At 40.2% G+C, this 18,228-nt stretch overlaps 1 protein-coding gene across 13 annotated transcripts in view; it reads left to right on the forward strand.

Moving 5' to 3' along the window:
* The window catches only part of CADPS (calcium dependent secretion activator), a 499,139-nt gene that overhangs the window by 311,062 nt on the left and 169,849 nt on the right, over positions 1-18,228 (forward strand). For all 13 annotated transcript variants that reach the window (XM_053599820.1, XM_053599828.1, XM_053599822.1 and 10 more), the window contains exon 9: positions 9,197-9,263. In XM_053599820.1, the coding sequence (XP_053455795.1) occupies positions 9,197-9,263 (67 nt within the window). The remainder of the gene's footprint in view (positions 1-9,196; positions 9,264-18,228) is intronic.

Consider the following 18,228-nt stretch of genomic DNA (forward strand, 5'->3'; position numbering starts at 1 on the left):
CATTCTCCCATCATAATAAATGATTCTTCCAGATGTCCACAACAAGAACCTTGGAGTAGTCTTTGATGTTCCTCCTTCATTATGGCCCCTCATCTCATCCACTGTCAAACTCTTTTTCACTCCACCTTCTAGATAAATCTAGACTTCTAGCCACTCCCACCTCATCTCATCACTGGCCTCCAGGCCCTGTCCCGGCTCCCCTCACATGTTGCTCCCGCCATATACACAGTCCCCCTGCTCTGCTCATGACTCCCTGTAGGCTCTTTTCTACCCTGAAACCAGGGGAATTTATTATTATTGTTGTTGTTGTTGTTGTTGGACATTCATTGACGGTAAAATAAGCCAGGTTACACTGATTGCATTTGTTAGGTAAAGTCCCTCTTGCAATCATGTCTTGCCCCCAGAAGGTGTGGCACACACCAAGGCCCCACCCACCTCCCTCCTTCCCTCTCTCTGCTTTTCCTTCCCCCCCATGACCTTAATTTTCGTTAATTGTCCTCATATCAAAACTGAGTACATAGGATTCATGCTTCTCCATTCTTGTGATGCTTTACTAAGAATAATGTCTTCCACTTCCATCCAGGTTAATACAAAGGATGTAAAGTCTCCATTTTTTTTAATAGCTGAATAGTATTCCATGGTATACATATACCACAGCTTGTTAATCCATTCCTGGGTTGGTGGGCATTTAGGCTGTTTCCACATTTTGGCGATTGTAAATTGAGCTGCAATAAACAGTCTAGTACAAGTGTCCTTATGATAAAAGGATTTTTTTCCTTCTGGGTAGATGCCCAGTAATGGGATTGCAGGATCAAATGGGAGATCTAGCTTCAGAGCTTTGAGGTTTCTCCATACTTCCTTCCAGAAAGGTTGTACTAGTTTGCAGTCGTAACCAGGGGAATTTTTTAAAAAACAAACACTTGAGTCAAATCCTGCCACTCCAATGCTGGAAAACCTCCAGGGACTCCCAGTTCGTGAGAGTAAAAGCCAGAGTTGCTACTGTGTGTCTCACCTTGATTGCTGCTCCAGGCTCACGGGCCTCCTTGCTCTTCCACAAAGGTACTGAGTATACCCCCAGCTCAGGGCCCTGGTCCCTTACATTTCTTCTGCCCTGGGTGTTTTTTCCCTCTCATCCAGATGTCCAGTGGCTCGTCTTTGTCCACATCTCTACACCTTCTTAGAAAGCCTTCCCTGGCCCACTTGTGTCCTCCCTCTTTTACTCTGCTTTCTTTTCACCAGACTACTTACTATTGTCACATGCATCATATACAATAGTTGTCTGTCTTCCCCAGCAGACTGTGAGTTCCTTATCAATAGGGACATTTGTCACCTTTGCTCACAGTACCTTAATAGAGGGTCTGGCATGTAGCAGAAATCCAGAAAATTATTTGTTCCATGGGTGAAAAAGTGAATAAACGAATCCTCACTTTACAGATAGAGAAACTAAGGCTCAAAGATGTGAAAAGACTTTCCCAAGTCAGAGTAAGCATCATACCTGGGTCTAGAATTAAACCTTTCAGTTCAACTATAATGAAGGACCTGAAGCTTGACTAAAATACAGAGCACCACAGGGCTTCACTTTGGATTCATTCAATGAACACACTCTAGCAATCTGGAGTAATTCACAACAATTCCAATTTTCCTCTCATATTTTAACAAACCTCAAAAGGGATATAGTTTATAATCCTCAGCCATCTTCTCAAAGTCCTCTTTTCTCTATTATTTTCTTAGCTATGCACTGTTCTAGACTTCTTATTCTTCAAAACCATCACACTCCTCCAAGACCCCATCTTATTGGCACAGACTCTAAAACCAGACTACTGGGCCAGACTAATAAAATATTGTTAGGACTCCATCTTATCTTCCTTATTATCTACAAATGTCTATTGACTTATTATCTACAAATGTCAATTAGATCAATCAGTTGGTAGCATTGTTTGAATATTCTGTTATCTTCATTTTCTATGAATTACTAAGAGAAAGATCTCAAAATAACTGAGTATACTTTTGGATTTGTTTCTCCTTACGGTTCTGTCCATTTTTGCTTCATATATTTTGAAGCTCTGTTATTAGATGCATAAACAATTAAGATTATTACTCTTTTCTGGTGAAGTTACCCCATTATCATTATGAAGTGATCTTCTTTATCCCTAGAAATATTCTTTGCCCTGAAATTTACTTTATATTACAGTAATATGGCCAATCCAGCTTTTAAAAAAACTGTTAGCATAGTAAATGTTAGCTGTGTTTTAAAATAAAAGGATGTGGGGGTTGAGGGGACAAGGGATGTGATACACCTTTGGGGGACAGGACAGAATTATAAGAGAGTCCTTATCTAACAAAAGCAATCAATGTAACCTGGTTCTGTGTACCCTCAATGAATCCCCAACAATAAAAAAATAAATAAATAAAAAATGATAAAAAGAAAACTTTAGACTTCTTTTCTATCCTTTTATATTTAACTTATTTGCATTTTTATATAGCCTTTTCTATCCTTTTATTTTTAACTTATTGACATTTTTATAAAGTACATTTCTTATAGACAGCACAGAGTTGGGTCTAACTTTTTAACTCACACTGAAGATCTCTGCCTTTTAATTGGATTATTTAGTCTATTTATATTTAATGCAATTTATGGTGTAGATAGGTCTAAATTTATTATTTTGCTATTCATTATCTTGCTATTTTCTGTTTGTCCCATTAGATCTTTGTTCTCTTTTTTTCTTTTTCTGCCTCTGTTTAGATTAACTGAATATTGTTTATAATTCTATTTTATCTTCTTTCTCATCTTATTATGTCTGAATACCAATTAGATTAAATTGCCTAGAATGAAATCATTGGTACAACCACTTACTAGCTATAGGCAAATCACTCAATCTCTCTGGTCTTCATTATTTGTCAATTAAAAAGAGATTTAAAAGGATTTTAAAAATTATAAAATCATTTTTAACCGAAAAACTGCCTTGCCTCATGATCACTAATGATGTACCAGGCAGCACAGTAGCAGAGGGACAGATAGGAGAACAGATGCAACATCTTCCCCTCTCAGAGCTGAATCTTACTCTCCACCTAGACCAGAGCAGTACCAACTCTAGGGACTTTCAGCCTCATGCCTCCTTTATATGAAACTGTGGCCTGTCATGGGTTTCCATGTTCCTCTCAGCCATCCTTATTCCTCTGTCAGGTGCTTAGCGGCAAACAATTCTAGAAAATGTCCTTTTCCCTGCACTAGAAGCTTATCCTCAGTCATCCACACAATAAAAATGTTCCCCACGCAATTATGATTTAATAAAAAAATTGTTAAGAGAAAAAAAAATTCCATGAATAGTTATCACATTAACTCATCATGTTCAAGCCTGGTGCTAAGCCTAGTAGATACTTAATAAGCAAAGCTACATGACCAATTCATATTAAATTAACAGCACTACATGAGGGAAGACTGTCCTTTTTCATATACAAAATGAAAAGTTACAAGAAAATTGCCATGGTGCTGCCATGCCAAGTAATTCCAGGTCAGAGGGACACCGAGCCCAGGGGTCTTCCATAACTCAGCAGTTTAGGAGATTCCTGGGGAGTTCAACCCAAATGTATCTTCTTCTTTTATTAGTCCTTTGAAGCTCACTCTGAACTCTCATATAACTAAAATGACCCCAGCAAATGACAGGCATGCCAGTGACCACCTGGCATGGGTTTTTAAAAAATACCACAAGAAAAGATGTAGTAGAGTCATGATGTAAAGTTCCAAAACTGGACATATGTGCCTCCCTTTATTTCCCAATAGATATACACTGAAAAGTTGAATTTAAATGAAGACTCAAAAGAGAAGCCCTTTGCAATGTTGGCAATTATACTCTTTCTACTAGGACTACTGTTTCTACTACTACTAATAGTAATAAGCATGACAACAATGCCTAACATTTTTCTAACATTTGCCTAACATTTACGTGTGTCAGTTACTATGCTAAACACTTGAAGTGCATCTTCACAAATCCCCACAACAACCTTATGAGGTAGACATTAGTTTAGCCCCATTTTACAACTGAGGAAACTGAGGCACAGGGCAGCTAAGTCAAAGGAGAGTTAATTACAGAACCAGAATTCCCACCTAGGTGTTTTCCCTCTACTCTGAGCTGTAACCACTAAGCTATTATGCGGCTCACAACACTAGAATGCTGATTTATCTATCGTAAGTCCAGATTTCCACATATTCAGACAGCCTGAAGGAGAGAGTGGAGGCCACTAATGCCCACACAGCTAGCTCTGTCTGTAGTGCGAGGAACTGGAAGGGAAGCGTGTCTGCAGTAACAGAACTTCCATCTGCTCCAGGTGCTGTGCGTCTTGTTTAATGAGCATGTTTCAGCCCAAGAAAATAAATAGCCAGAGCTGACTAGACAGAAACAGTACATTGCAGCCCTCCGTTTTTCTTGGTTTTGACACCTTCTGGTAGGTGCCAAATTAGCAATAAATTCTGAGGAAAACTTCGGAGGGAAAACCCCTCCCTCACACAAACCAACTGATACTTTCCAAAGAAGAATTGTTAATTTTTCTCTGATCCCACCAGCTTTCCCATTCAGAAGCCTTTAACCAGAAATCCCCTCTGTTCTATTAGAATAGCAATTCAAGTTCTTACTTCAAAAAGGAAACCAAGGTTTATCAACTAGAATGTGAGGGAGAAGACTGTGATAAAGAGGACACTTTAGAATTAGACTGTTCTGAGTTTAAATTCTGGTTGGGCACAATGGCTCAGGACTGTAAGTAATCCTTGCACTCTGGGAGACTGAGGCAGGTGGATCCCTCAAGCTCAGGAGTTCAAGACCATCCTGAGCAAGAGCAAGACCCTGTCTTTAAAAAATTGGCAAGGTGTTATGGTGGGCACCTGTAGGTTCAGCTACTTGGAAGGCTAAGACAGGAGGATCATTTGAACCCAGGAGTTTGAGAGTGCTGTGAACTAGGCTGATGCTATGGCACTCTAGCCTGGGTGACAGAGTGAGACTCTGTCTCAAAAAAAGAAAAAAATTCTGGCTGTCATTCAGCTGTGGGAATTCCAACTGTAGAATTAATTTATTCATGTAAAGAGTATCAAGTAGGGCGGTGCCTGTGGCTCAAAGGAGTAGGGCGCCAGCCACATATGCCGGAGGTGGCAGGTTCAAACCCAGCCCCGGCCAAAAACTGCAAAAAAAAAAAAAAAAAAAGAATATCAAGCAAATCATAGAATAGGTGGACAGATGTGGGACAAATCACAAAAGTGGAGTGTGAGAGAATAAAGTCTGGGGCACCTTTCCCACTAAAATGGGAATACTAGTATAATGGTGTGGCTGATAGTATTTGCTTTGTGCCAGGTATTGTTTTAAGCACATTTTCTACTTTAATCCTCATAATCCTTAAAGTAGGTGCTATTACTACTATCCCCATTGTATAGATGAGAAAATCAAGGTAAGATAAGTCTAGCAATTGATTCAAGACTGCACACAAACCCAAGAAACACCTCTCCCCGTGCGAACTCTTAACCCTTCCAGGTGACTATAATCAATTCACTTAAAGTGACTGGCCCAGCTCAGAAAACTAGTAACATTATACTAAGTAGTAGCTGTTATCTTTATTCTGAAAGAAAAGTTAATGATTCAATATGAATTACATTCTGTGGCTTCTAGTGAATTCCTTTTCCTACTTCCATTTTCAAACTATTAAAAAAATTCCATTTCTTAACTATTAAAAAAATAAAAAATAAAATTATACACATGTTAGACGTTGCACCTGTATTCATTGTTTCAAATCTCTTTATGCGGATGCGAGGTAAGGGGCACACGTAGTAGCTGCCACATATAATTCTGGAAAAATGTGAGACTGTTACAGCCAAAAATATAAAAACTTTTGCCCACTATTTTCATTTGATCTTCTAAGTCGACCACTTGCCTATGTACATAAGCCGAGATTTGGTTTCACGTCTTTAGTGATTACTGCTAATATATCTTCCTCTGTACGCAGAGAGATTTTATGATAGGAGTGACATTTATTGTGCATCTGTTTTCTGCCATGGCTCATTCTTAAACTTCACAAGCTTTATCTCTTCTGCTCACAACAATTCTGTGAATGAGGAACCATGTATCTCTGCCCTGTTTTACAGTGCACTAAGAGGTTGAGTATCTTGCCAGCATCTCACAGTAACTGGTAGAACTGTACCTGGAAGACTGTACTCTCAACTGTTACAGGCCAATAACTCTCCCTCTCTGTGTGTGGCTCCCTCTTTAGCCCTGGCTGAGCCTCCCTTTCATATCCATTTCTGCCATGAATATATTAATATATTATTTCAAGCACTGGTCAAGACAGCTAAGTGATCCATTTAACAGCACACTTGACCATGTTGGCCCCAGAGCCATGCAGGGCTAATAAACTTAGCAGTCATCCAAGCACACGCACTGCCTCAGCTTCAGTCCAGCCACCACCTGTCCTGCTGCAGCCTCATGGCCATCTCTGTGCTCATCTCTCTGCTTTTTCTCTTGCCCCTTCCTGTGAATGTGAAAGCAATTAGGAGGCTCTTGTGCAGTCCAGGTGGGGTGATGGTGGCTTGAGTGGGGCATAGCAGTGAGGATGGAAAGAGATAGGGTATACTTCAGAAGCAAAGTTCAAAGAACTTGGCAATGGATTGCCTGTTTTCTGAAATTTTTAGATCTCATGAGAAATCTTTATAAATATAGCTCTGGTCTCTCAAGAACATGGCATGTAAAACCAATTAAAATATTAAAAATATCTATTCACTACTTAACCATATTTATGGAACTGATAGGAATTCAGAAAGAACAAGTTTCTGTAATAGGAATTTAGAAAGAAAGAACAGGGCTCCTTTCCTCCCGGCACTCACAGTCCAACGGAATAATAAATACAAAAACAAATAAATTTGAGCTATGGGATAATTGTAACAGCAGAATTAGTTACAAAGTTGAAAGGATGACATTAGGTAAGAATTTAAAGGGAGGAAGAATATGAGTTCTAACATAAGGAGCAGGCAGAAGGCATTCCAAGCAGCACAGTTATACAAAGTTGGGGAGGTGTGAAACTCTCTGGTGTGGTCAGGATTCACAGACAACACAGTGTGCAGAAGCTTGAGTCTAGGCAACCAAGCAGAGACAGAAAATGAAGAGGTTTTGTGCCAGATCAAGATGCTGGACTTTTCCCCCCCATGGACTTTGTTTCTGAGTGTACATTCATCCCACTGATGGTACGCAAGATGGTTTTAGTGATAAACAGATGACCAGGAATTAAATACAGTTGACCTCCCATATCTGCAAGTTCCACAGCTACAGATTCAACCAACCTTACATCAAAAATATTTTTTAAAAAAACAATTTAAAAATGACAACAATACAACAATGAAAATAATGCAAATTTTAAAATACAGACTTATTACTACAGTAAATTGACCGCCCAAGGGACAGTCTTACAAACTGGTCAACATTCAGAGGTGCTCAACATAAGAAACTAAGCCTACTGTACTGATAAATACATGTGGTACATGGCCGGTCTTTGAAAATTAGGTCAACCTAAGGTAATCAATGCAAGGAGTGGTCAACTATGGAATTTCTACTATGAGTGTATCAAGCCTATAATACGGTGTTTTTCAAACTTTCTTATCTTACAACACACTTGAACCTATAGTTAAACTTCCACGGCACACTTAAATTATGTTGATCAAAAAAAAGGAAAAATACTTACTGCACTGTGAACTTCTTTCAAAAATGATGTAATTAATGAACTTTAAACTTTTTTGCAGCACACCTAAGATCCTCTCATGGCATACCAGTGGAAAATCACTACCATAATATAAAGCTTCCTTTCAAAATTAATTTATTCATGTAATGAGTATCAAGCAAATCATAGAATAGGTAGACAGATAAGGGACAAATCACAAAAGTAGAGTGTGAGAGGATAAAGTCTGGGGCACCTTTCATGTGAATGGGGGGGCCACCAAAAGAGTTTCAGCAGGGAAAAGGTATGATAGGGTTCCCAGCTGGTCAGCTCTGTCTCACAGCCAGGAATAGAATGAAAATCATTCTTGTGTCCGTGAAGGCAATGAAGAGGTTCCTCTACAGTTGTCCATGGACATGGAAATATGGGCAGGGGCTGAAATAGTGGAAGTAGGAAACAGGAAGAGGGGGCAGAGTGAGGAAATCTCCAGAGGGTAAAGAATCAGCTGCCCTTGACCCCTGAGGAATAAGGGTGAGGAAAGTGAAGGACTTACAATGACTCTTGGTTTCCTGCCTTGAAGGGCTGAGTAGATTTTTGGCTGCCAGCCCCTCCTAGGAGCCCCGGAAATTTGTCACACAGTAAAAATTTTAATTAGGTCCATTCTCCATTATGTTCCAAAACAGAAATTCTTTCTGATTTTATGTGAAATAAGGACTTGGAAGTTTTCCAGTGGTTGTTGATAGCAGGTAAAGCCAGTTTTAGAATTCAAGTATTTGAATGCATTTGAGTATGACCAGGTCTGTCCTTTCTTCCTGAAAACCACCCCCCTCACTTCCTAGATCAAAATGCCAGTTCACATAACAACCTACAAGGCAAATGGGATAACTCATGAATGAATGAGTAACATTGATCTTAAAACCTCCAAACAGCTCTGAGCTATGCCTCTGGGGATTCTTAATCTTCCTTTTTATTTCATTTTTACTGTGTAAAGATTCATTTCCATCAACAGAAAAACATTTAGAAAAGAAAGAAGGGAGTAGAAAGGACTTCCTAGATTGACTTGGAACTTTGTCTCTGTAATGTACCAGTGTTTTCAGAATTACAGCAAAAGAAAACGGGAAGATTTTCCTGAATGAAATTTGACAGAAGGCACAAGGGTTTAGAGCTGTGAGATTTATCACTTCTTTTTTTCTTTCTTGTGCAACGTCTTTCAGGAGTTTCCCTACCTTTTAGCACATTTACAAATTAAGTTGCCATGTAATGTTTTCCAAGGTGCTTTCTAGCATCAGTCAAGGAAGCTAAGTCAAGTTTGATGATGGGCCACAATTCCCATGGGCAAGTGGAAGTGAAGGATGTCTGCAATCCTTGTGCCCAACCACAGGCTCCCAAATCTGTGCTGTTTCTGAGCCACGTGTATTCCTTGCTTATGAGGATCACACTTTGTGGCAAAATGCGTTCACCAATCCACTCACTCAGGCACTAATCCAGCTCTGGTCTTTCTCCTTTCCCTTAGGTATTTATGGGCCATCGGTAAGAATGTCTGGAAGAGATGGAAGAAAAGATTTTTTGTATTGGTGCAGGTAATTCTTCAGCTCTAATATCTGTCTTAAGAGACATCACTATTAAAGATTTGACAGGATGAATGGATGCCTTTTAACTGCGGTATAACTGTAAACAATACACAAAGCTCAAGCATTTAGCTCAGTGAAATTTTCTATATTCTCATGTAACCACCATTCAGAGGAAGAAACAGAACGTTTCTAGCACCCAAAGAGTTCCCTCATTCTCTTTTTCCTATTTTTAACAATGCACACTCATCATTTCTTAATTCTAACAATGGAGACATATATAATAAGATAGGTCAGGGAGAGTAGATTCTCGTCACTGCCCAGTCCCCTGCCAGCATGTGTCTGATTAGGGCAGTAAGGACATTAACACTGGCTTTAAAAAACTTAGTCTTTCTAGCCAGGCATGGTGGCTCATGCCTATAATCCTAGCACTCTAGGAGGCTGAGGTGGGAGGATCTCTTCAGCTCAGGAGTTCAAGACCAGCCTGAGCAAAAGTGAGACCCCATCTCTACTAAAAATAGAAAAATTAGCCAGGCATTGTGGTAGGCACCTGTGGTCCCAGCTACTTGGGAAGCTGAGACAGGAGGATTACTTGAGCCCAGGAGTTTGCAGTTGCTCTGAGCTTAGCTGAGGCCACAGCACTTTAGCCTGGGCAACAGAGTAAGACTGTATCCCCCCTACCAACAACAACAACAACAAAAAGAATTTAGTCTTTCTAAAAGCAATGAGATAGGCATTATGAGAAAAGTCAGAATGTAGTTAGACTTTTACCTCTATTTTATTATTTAGTATGTTTGATTTTGACTTACCTGCAGGGGACCACTTCACTCTTAGTGGTGCCTGGGTTTCTGAAAATCTTAACCAACCTTTTGTAACCAAGTTTAATAGTTTGGAATGTACCTTTAGAGACAGACTTTTTTTAACCAAAGCTAACCAAATCCTTTATGTTGCTGTACAAATTGTTTTTTCATACAAGTTATTATAGATACTTTTCCATTTTTTGTATGTTTATCTCTGGCTCTAATAGCTGTAGCCTTTTCCTTTTGTAATGGAGTTCTAGGCTTTCCTAATTTGGGCTATTACTAACAGTGCTGTGAGGAACATCTGTGTATATGTACATACAGATATCAAAGCAGAGGTTGACACTAATACACTGGTAATACATAAATAATATCTTTATTCTCTTGAATGTTTCTTAAGATCATTTCCATGTAATACATGTCGTTTCAAAGCTTCCCTCTTCCCTTCTTCCCCCCACCTTGTTTTTGTTTTATTTGGGTTTTGCATCAGGACTCTCCAGTTTACAAAGGAATGTACCCCTTGCCTGTTTTTAGTTTGCAGGTTCCAGAAGAGCATTTAAGCTATAATTCAATTTCCAAAAATGTAATTTATAACATACACTGAAAGACATCACAAAAATGAGTCAACTTGTAATTCAGCAACAAAAGGTACTTACTGAGTTATTGACTCATGATAAGAGTGCTACTAATTCTGAGACCTCACTATAAAACCACACCTCCCTGTTAGGTCTAAACGACCTTGAAGGTTCTAGCAACTTTAAACTTCTAAGGCTATACCCTCTACAGATCTACTCAAGTCTTTTCCCTACTGCTAAGGCAAAGTGCAGTTCTATGGCTGTTAGCAAGAGGTCATCTTTGCTTTCATTATTGTTATAGGGAACAACAAAACCTTAAGAAGTAAATTACCCAGAAGAAAAATTTTGGAATAATGCCCATGCCCCAAAATAGCACCTGGCTAAGCAATGGAAGCCATTTTCATCCTGAGATACATTTTCTTAGACTGTCAACTGACTAATATTTGTTGAGCACCTACTTTGTGTGGGGCACTGTGTGAAGACATAGAGAACAATGAGGTCTGGTCTTAGGTCCAGGAAGGTATCCCTTAGAGTCTCGTTTATGCAAACAACAGAAATAGAGTCAAGCTCATGGAAGTTTTAAATAAAAATGAATGTATGGAAGGCTGTGGAGGTAGCTCATAGGATTGTTGAAAAGGCTGAAGTTCTCATCCCTCTAAAGGACAAGGCCTAGGGTAGCTCCGGAAATCTAGGTGGTGGGAACACTGTCACTGGCATGGTCAGAGGAAGAATTGGCTCTGGCCATTTTCTATCCTAGCATCAGTCCACTCAAGGTTCACATTTCCGAGAGAGGGAGAGAATTCAGTTAGTCAGCCTGGGATACATGTCCAGCTTTTGGCAAGAGTGAGGGGTGGCACTCTAATGGACGGTCTGTCCCACTGGGCTATCTTCAATGCAAAAGCGGGATGCCATTACCAGGAGGAGAAACAGATGCTGGGCAGGTAAAAGCAACACTTCAGTGTCCACTCTAAAGATAGCACATGAATGGGGAGACAAGATGCGTCAGAAGAGGCAGTGCTGAGTCACGGACAGTCCTCAGCAGGTGGTTCTCCTCATTGCACTTGGCAGCCGCTCTCAGAATCACTTGGGAGAGCGCCCGGCCTCCCCGCCACACTGTGTGCTGCGGTAGGGCCCGTTCTGTTTCAGGTTCTCTTCGTGTCCTTCCCTCTTTCCCTTACCACACTCCATACAGTCTCTAGCGCATTCAGGAAATGTTTGTTGGAAGAGAAAAGACAAAGGAAGAGAGAACAAAGCACAGGCACGCGTCAGATGGTTCTGGAAAAGGAGACACTGTGTTCTCTGGAGAGGGGCTGCTGGCAACTTCCCAGAGGACATGGACACGTGGTCCTCTCACCATCAGGTAGAATCGCCCTTCCCACTTGGAGGCAGCTCCTGTCAATGCTCTCCTGTCCATGCATTTCTTCTCTGAGATGATTTGAAATGATGAAGTGCTTCAGAAAAGCAGTTGACCTCTTATTCGAGAGAGGATTTTTTGTGTGTGTGAAGTGGAGGAGCTCTTCTTGAAAGCAGCAAGGGGAAATATGCTGGAAATATCAGTGTATCCACATCTGTTCAATAAGAAGAGAGCTGAAGGAGAGAGAATGACTTTTCTAAGGCAGTGCAAATGGCACAGAGGTGTTAGGGCCTTCACACTGAGCCTTCTACCAAGAGAAGACGAGAATTACACAGAAGCTAAAAAGCAAGCTCTGCTCACTTCCAAAAATCGTCAAAGGCACAGCTCATCTGAAGACAAGCATCTTTCCTGGAAGGGCAGGAGAGAAGCATACGGGGATTTTGTGAGTTGTTTTTATGTGCATGTGATTCTCACTAACTTTAAAGAACCATCAAGGTACATCGGGACGTCAGTGCCCCAAATTAAACCTTCGGTTTCAACCTGAATCAGATCCCTCCCTTAACTTCTGTGACCTGAAGAGGTGACATGACAACCCCACCATCAAAAAGTTAGTGGGGGAGCCAGGGTGAGAACTCAGGTCTTCTCTTCCATCCCTGTCCTGTGCACCACAACAACATGCACAGGTAACCCAGGTGTCCTACCTAGAAAATGCTGCATAATTTTTTTATTCTTCCCCTTTTTTTCTATTCTCCCTTATTTAAGTGATCACCTTAGAAGCACAAAATGATAAAGAAAAAACCTACTCTCTTTGAAAGAGTCCAAGAGAAAAGTTCAAGGCCACCAATCCTGGCCCAATTCAGAGGAAGCAAAAATATCCCAGGTCCTGTGAAGAAAAGGATGGCGATCCAGGCAGTGACAGTCAGTGCCCTACAGCTGCATGCAATGTGGAATTCAGCCATGCATTCAGTTTCCAGTTTCTTTTTAGCCACCAAACCCTAGCACTGACATTCAAAATGTGAACGTGAAACCAGGAGAACTACTCGGGTTAAATTCGAGGCAGAGTGAGGAAGCTGGGGAAGGGAACAGGCTCCCTGAGCCTATGCCTGCTCCCAGGCAACTTCAGAGGGAGGACTGTGTGGAAACCACCAAACACAAAGTGAATCTACCAAAGGGACCGACTGAATCTTTATTTCTTTCAATTCAGATGGTCTTGTGGAATGTATTTTACAGAAAGTGGACAACACAAATAATTTCCAACACAATTATGATTTAATATGTAAGATTTAATCCAAGGAAAATTGTTAGAAACACCTAAAAAGAAGAGAAGGTATCAACAATCAGCATCCCCAAATTCCTCCCCTGCCCTCCACACGCACACATGTGTATACTTTTTTGTTTATAACACAGAAAATGTTAAAATCTACTTTTTTGTTTATAACACAGAAGTGTTAAAATTCTCAAGTGAAATTTCCTTTTAAGGCTTCTACTTTGGGGAACCAAATGATAGGTTGTAAAGGGACTTTTACTAGCTAGGAGCAAAGGACATAATCCTCAGCGGGTGTTAAACAAAGCAGCAATTCCCAATTTTGTAAGGATCAGGGCTAAAATTATTATGGAGCTGACTGGAGTCTGCCTCAACTACTGTGAGGGGATGAAGCAACTGCAGGGTGCTCCTGTCCCAGAGACTTGAGCATTCCTGTACTATGAGACGGAGCTCTCCCAGTGTGGGCTTGGGCCTGCTGTCTCATCTGTTATTTAAATGCAGCTCCCAAGGTGTCCTCCAGAAGACTCTGATGCAGTAGGTCTGGGATGGGTACTGCAATCCGTACATTTAACAGGCATCCCAGGAGATACTGATACAGGTGGTCCAAATACAACCCTTAGAGAAGCAATGCATTGGATACTAATGATAAATGTGCAACTTATCACCTATACCAGCTTAGAAAATTCTCAACTCTACCATCTTTTTATTTTAAAAATATTTTTCTACTATGCTCAGAAGATTTCTGGTTAAAATCAGCTTTTGATTGGTCTTCAAAGTGTTTCTGAGACGTTTCCTGCCCCATTTTCCTTTAAGTCACTTATATTTATATATGGTTGCTTCAAGTTTCGAAAGAGCTCATCAAGCTTTTCTTTTCTTTTTCTTTTCTTTTTTTTTTTTTTGAGACAGAGCCTCAAGCTGTTGCCCTGGGTAGAGTGCCATGGCATCACAGCTCACAGCAATCTCTCACTCCTGGGCTCAAGCGAGTGTCCTGCCTCCGCCTCCCAAGTAGCTGGGACTACAGGCGCCCACCACAATGCCTGGCTATTTTTTGGTTGCAGCCATCATTGTTGTTTGACAGGCCCAGGCTGGATTCGAACCCACTAGCTCAGGTGTATGTGGCTGGCGCCTTAGCTGCTTGAGCCACAGGCGCTGAGCCCATCAAGCTTATCTTTACATTATTTCTGTACTACAGTAAGGACAAGCCTTTGCCCAATTTCACGTCAGAGGAAACTGCATGGTTAAATGGCCTCCTAGGCAGCCAAATGTGAAACCTAACAAAGGTGTTGATTACAAGTACCTTAGACTCCAAGAATTTAGATGGAGCTGGGGCCCAAAGAGATTTATGTACCCCAAATGTTCTAGAACTGAATTACTTGGCATCAGATGGAACCGATGTAGTTCCTATGTCTATAACTTGTCTTTCATTCCCTATAGAAAATATTACTAAAAACCATGTTCTGCTTTCAGAAAATTGCTAAATTGATAAGAAGTTGTTGGATAATGTAAAATGCTTTAGAATACAGCAGTAGACATCTTGGAATACAATATTAAAATAGTTAACCATGAAGAAGAATTTTAAGATATGTAAGTAGATGAGTGACTTGTACTCTCAATGAATGTCTGTTTTTCCCACTCAACTCCACAGTTACCCTGAATAGCATTTATATTTATATTCTAGCTGCAAATGACAAGAATCAACCCAACAAAGCTTAAGTTTTTTTGTTTGTTTGTTTTTGTTTGTTTGTTTTTTGCAGGGGCTGGGTTTGAACCCATCACCTCCAGCATATGGGGCCGGCGCCCTACTCCTTTGAGCCACAGGCGCCATCCCACAAAGCTTAAGTTTTAAAAGGAGATGAACTATACTGGTTAGATAATTAAACTAGTAATTAACTGAAGAGTCTTCTGGCATGGCTGGGTCCAGGGCTCAAACAATGTCACCAAGACTCAGTCTCTCTGTCTATACTATTTCTTGGCTCTGCTCTCCTCTGAGCTGACTTTACTGAGCAGAGATCTCGCCACATAGTAGATTCCAGCAACCCAAACTTTACAACACCTTCTTTACCAGTCCCCAGGAGGAAGACAGCGCCCTCCCCCAAAATGGTTCCAGAACAGGCCCCAACTAAGCTCTGATTGGCCCAATATGGTCATGTGCCCCTCTATGCACCAATCACAGCAGACAAGGAGATACTAAGCTGATTGGCCAGTCCTGGGCCACATGTCCCACCCACCCTGGAACACTCACTTAACTCTCAGGGGGAGGTGCAATTAGCTCCCATAAAGGTGGAAAAGAGGGGTTAGTTCCCCAAGAAAAAGAAGGGTTCTGTTGTTGAAGGGAAATGAACGTCCCGCATATTATCATCTCCATTCAAAAATCATGGAACTATATCATAGCAAAGTTAATTGAATTGCCCCAGGGACCTATAGCTAGAAAATAATGGATCTGGAAATCTACTCCAGGTCTATACAACTCAGAATCCTCCTGTCTCTCAACCCAACCAATGGCGTTTATTTCAGCGTCAATCGGGAGTCTGGGGCTTGGCACCTGTAGCTCAGCGTTTAGGGCACCAGCCACATACACCATAGCTGGCAGGTTCGAACCCAGCCCAGGCCTGCCAAACAACAGTGCCAGTTACAAGAAAAAAGTGGCCAGGTGTCATGGTGGGCACCTGTAGTCCCAGCTGCTTGGGAGGCTGAGGCAAGAGAGTCACTTAAGCCCCAGAGTTTGAAGTTGCTGTGAGCTGTGACACCATGGCACTCTACTGAGGGCGACATAGTGAGAATCTGTCTCAAAAAAAAAAAAAAATACAGGAGTCTGGGATTTAGACGCTGTGATCCTTCATTCACTATGACATCACATTAAAATGGTCCTCAGTCACCAGGAATTGTGTGTTTCACCCCATGAAAACTTTCTTCATCCTCAAATCTTAGGTCAATCAGTTAATGCTGCCAAACCAACTGAATATCTTGCCCAACCACCCAACTGCACTAAACCCCTCCAAGATCTTACAGTACCATATAACCTTCTTTTTAATGTCTATCACTATTAAAATAACACATTTCTGAAATAATGTGATTAATGTCTGCCTTTGCACTAGACATTAGGGCAGGAATCCTGTTTGGTTTTGTGCATCTTTATATTTCCAGCACCAAATATACTACCTAAGTATTTGTTGAGCGAATGAATGAATTTGCCATAAAATGACACTTTTCTGAAATGTATATATGTGAACTTTGAGCAAGAGCTAGTAATCAGTGTTCAGTAAAAATAATAGCTGATTAATTCTCAAAAAGTTATGACGATGGCAAGAAAAAATAAATTGGGGAAAATGCATTCTGTGTTAGTTGTGTGTTCAAGTGTCTTAGCTTTCCGCAGGTGACTGGGGACGGTGAAGAAAGACTCAGGGACAAGAAAAGACTTTCTTTTCTCATAACCAGATTCTACTTGCTAAATATAATTGAAACTTGGGGCAACCTTAAGTGTTCTGGACAGTTTCTATATATTAAAACAGTGGTTCTCAAAGGATTAACGAACTGTGATATATGTATACTGTGGAATACTATTCAATGTAAGTGATTACATATTGGTTTCATAATAGTATTGAGTACATTGGATACTTTTTTCCATTCTTGAGATACTTTACTAAGAAGAATATGTTCCAACTCCATCCAGGTAAGTAAACATAAAAAATTTTTTACATAAAAAATGTAAAGTTTCCATCTTTACATATACACGGTATACATTACCACAGTTTGTTAATCCTTTGAGAACAACTGTTTTAATGTATAGAAACTGTCCAGAACACTTAAGGTTGCCCCAAGTTTCAACTATATTTAGCAAGTAGAATCCAGTTATGAGAAAAGAAAGTTTTTTCTTATCCCCAGTCTCTCTTCACCTTCCCCAGTCACCTACAGAAAGCTAAAATACTTGAACATACAACTAACACAGAATGCATTTTCCCAAATTTATTTTTTCTTGCTTTTTTCATAATTTTGTGGTTTTTTTGCAGTTTTTGGCCAGGATCGGATTTGAACCTGCCACCTCCGGTATATGGGGCCTGCGCCCTACTCCTTGAACCATAGGCACTGCCCCCTTTGTCATAACTTCATTATTTTTACGGAACACTGATTACCAGCTCTTGCCCAAAGTTCACATACATACATTTCAGAAAAGTGTTATTTTATGGCAAATTCATTCATTCATTCAACAAATACTTAGGTAGTATATTTGATGCTGGAAATATAAAGATGCACAAATGATAAAACACAAATATAGTCCAAAAAGAAGAAGGAGAGAGGATGGGGGGGGAAGAGGGAGGAGGAGGAGGGAGGATAAATATTTGGTGGGATATCGCCTAATGTACACAATGCAAGGCTACATTTCAAAACAACTAAGTAAATTATAAATTTTGTCTTATCACAAAAAACAAGTGAAGTGATAGTTACGTTAATCAGTTTGACTTAAGCATCCCACATTGTATATCAAATCATCACATAGTACCCCATAAATGTATACAGTTATGATTTAATAAAAAATTAAATTTAAAAACAAATAAAATTCTGTAAAGCTCAAGGTACAACTCAATAAATAAATAAATAAAACAGTGGTTCTCAAATCTCAGTGTGCATTAGGAAATATCTGAGAAAATTATTAAAAATGTGGATTCCTAAGGCCCACCCTGACCTGAGGTTCTGATTAAATTGGTCTGACTTAAAGAATCTGCATATTTATAACCTACTCTCTCCCCACCCTGTGAAGGTAGCTGCCGTCTAGTCTTTAAGAAACATTATTTTATGGGTACAATGAACACTATTTGGGTGATTAGTAGACACAGTTATAGCCCTGACTCAAGCCATGTATCAAAACATTTGTACCCTCTTAATATTTTGAAATAAATAAAGTAGATACAGTGGGAAGGGGGAGGGAAGGGAAAGAGAGGGGAATAAGGAAACAAAGGAGAAAGAAAAATAAACAGGAATAAAGGAA

The sequence above is a fragment of the Nycticebus coucang genome, chromosome 8 (genome assembly GCF_027406575.1).
Source record: "Nycticebus coucang isolate mNycCou1 chromosome 8, mNycCou1.pri, whole genome shotgun sequence".
NCBI classification, from domain to species: Eukaryota; Metazoa; Chordata; class Mammalia; order Primates; family Lorisidae; genus Nycticebus; species Nycticebus coucang.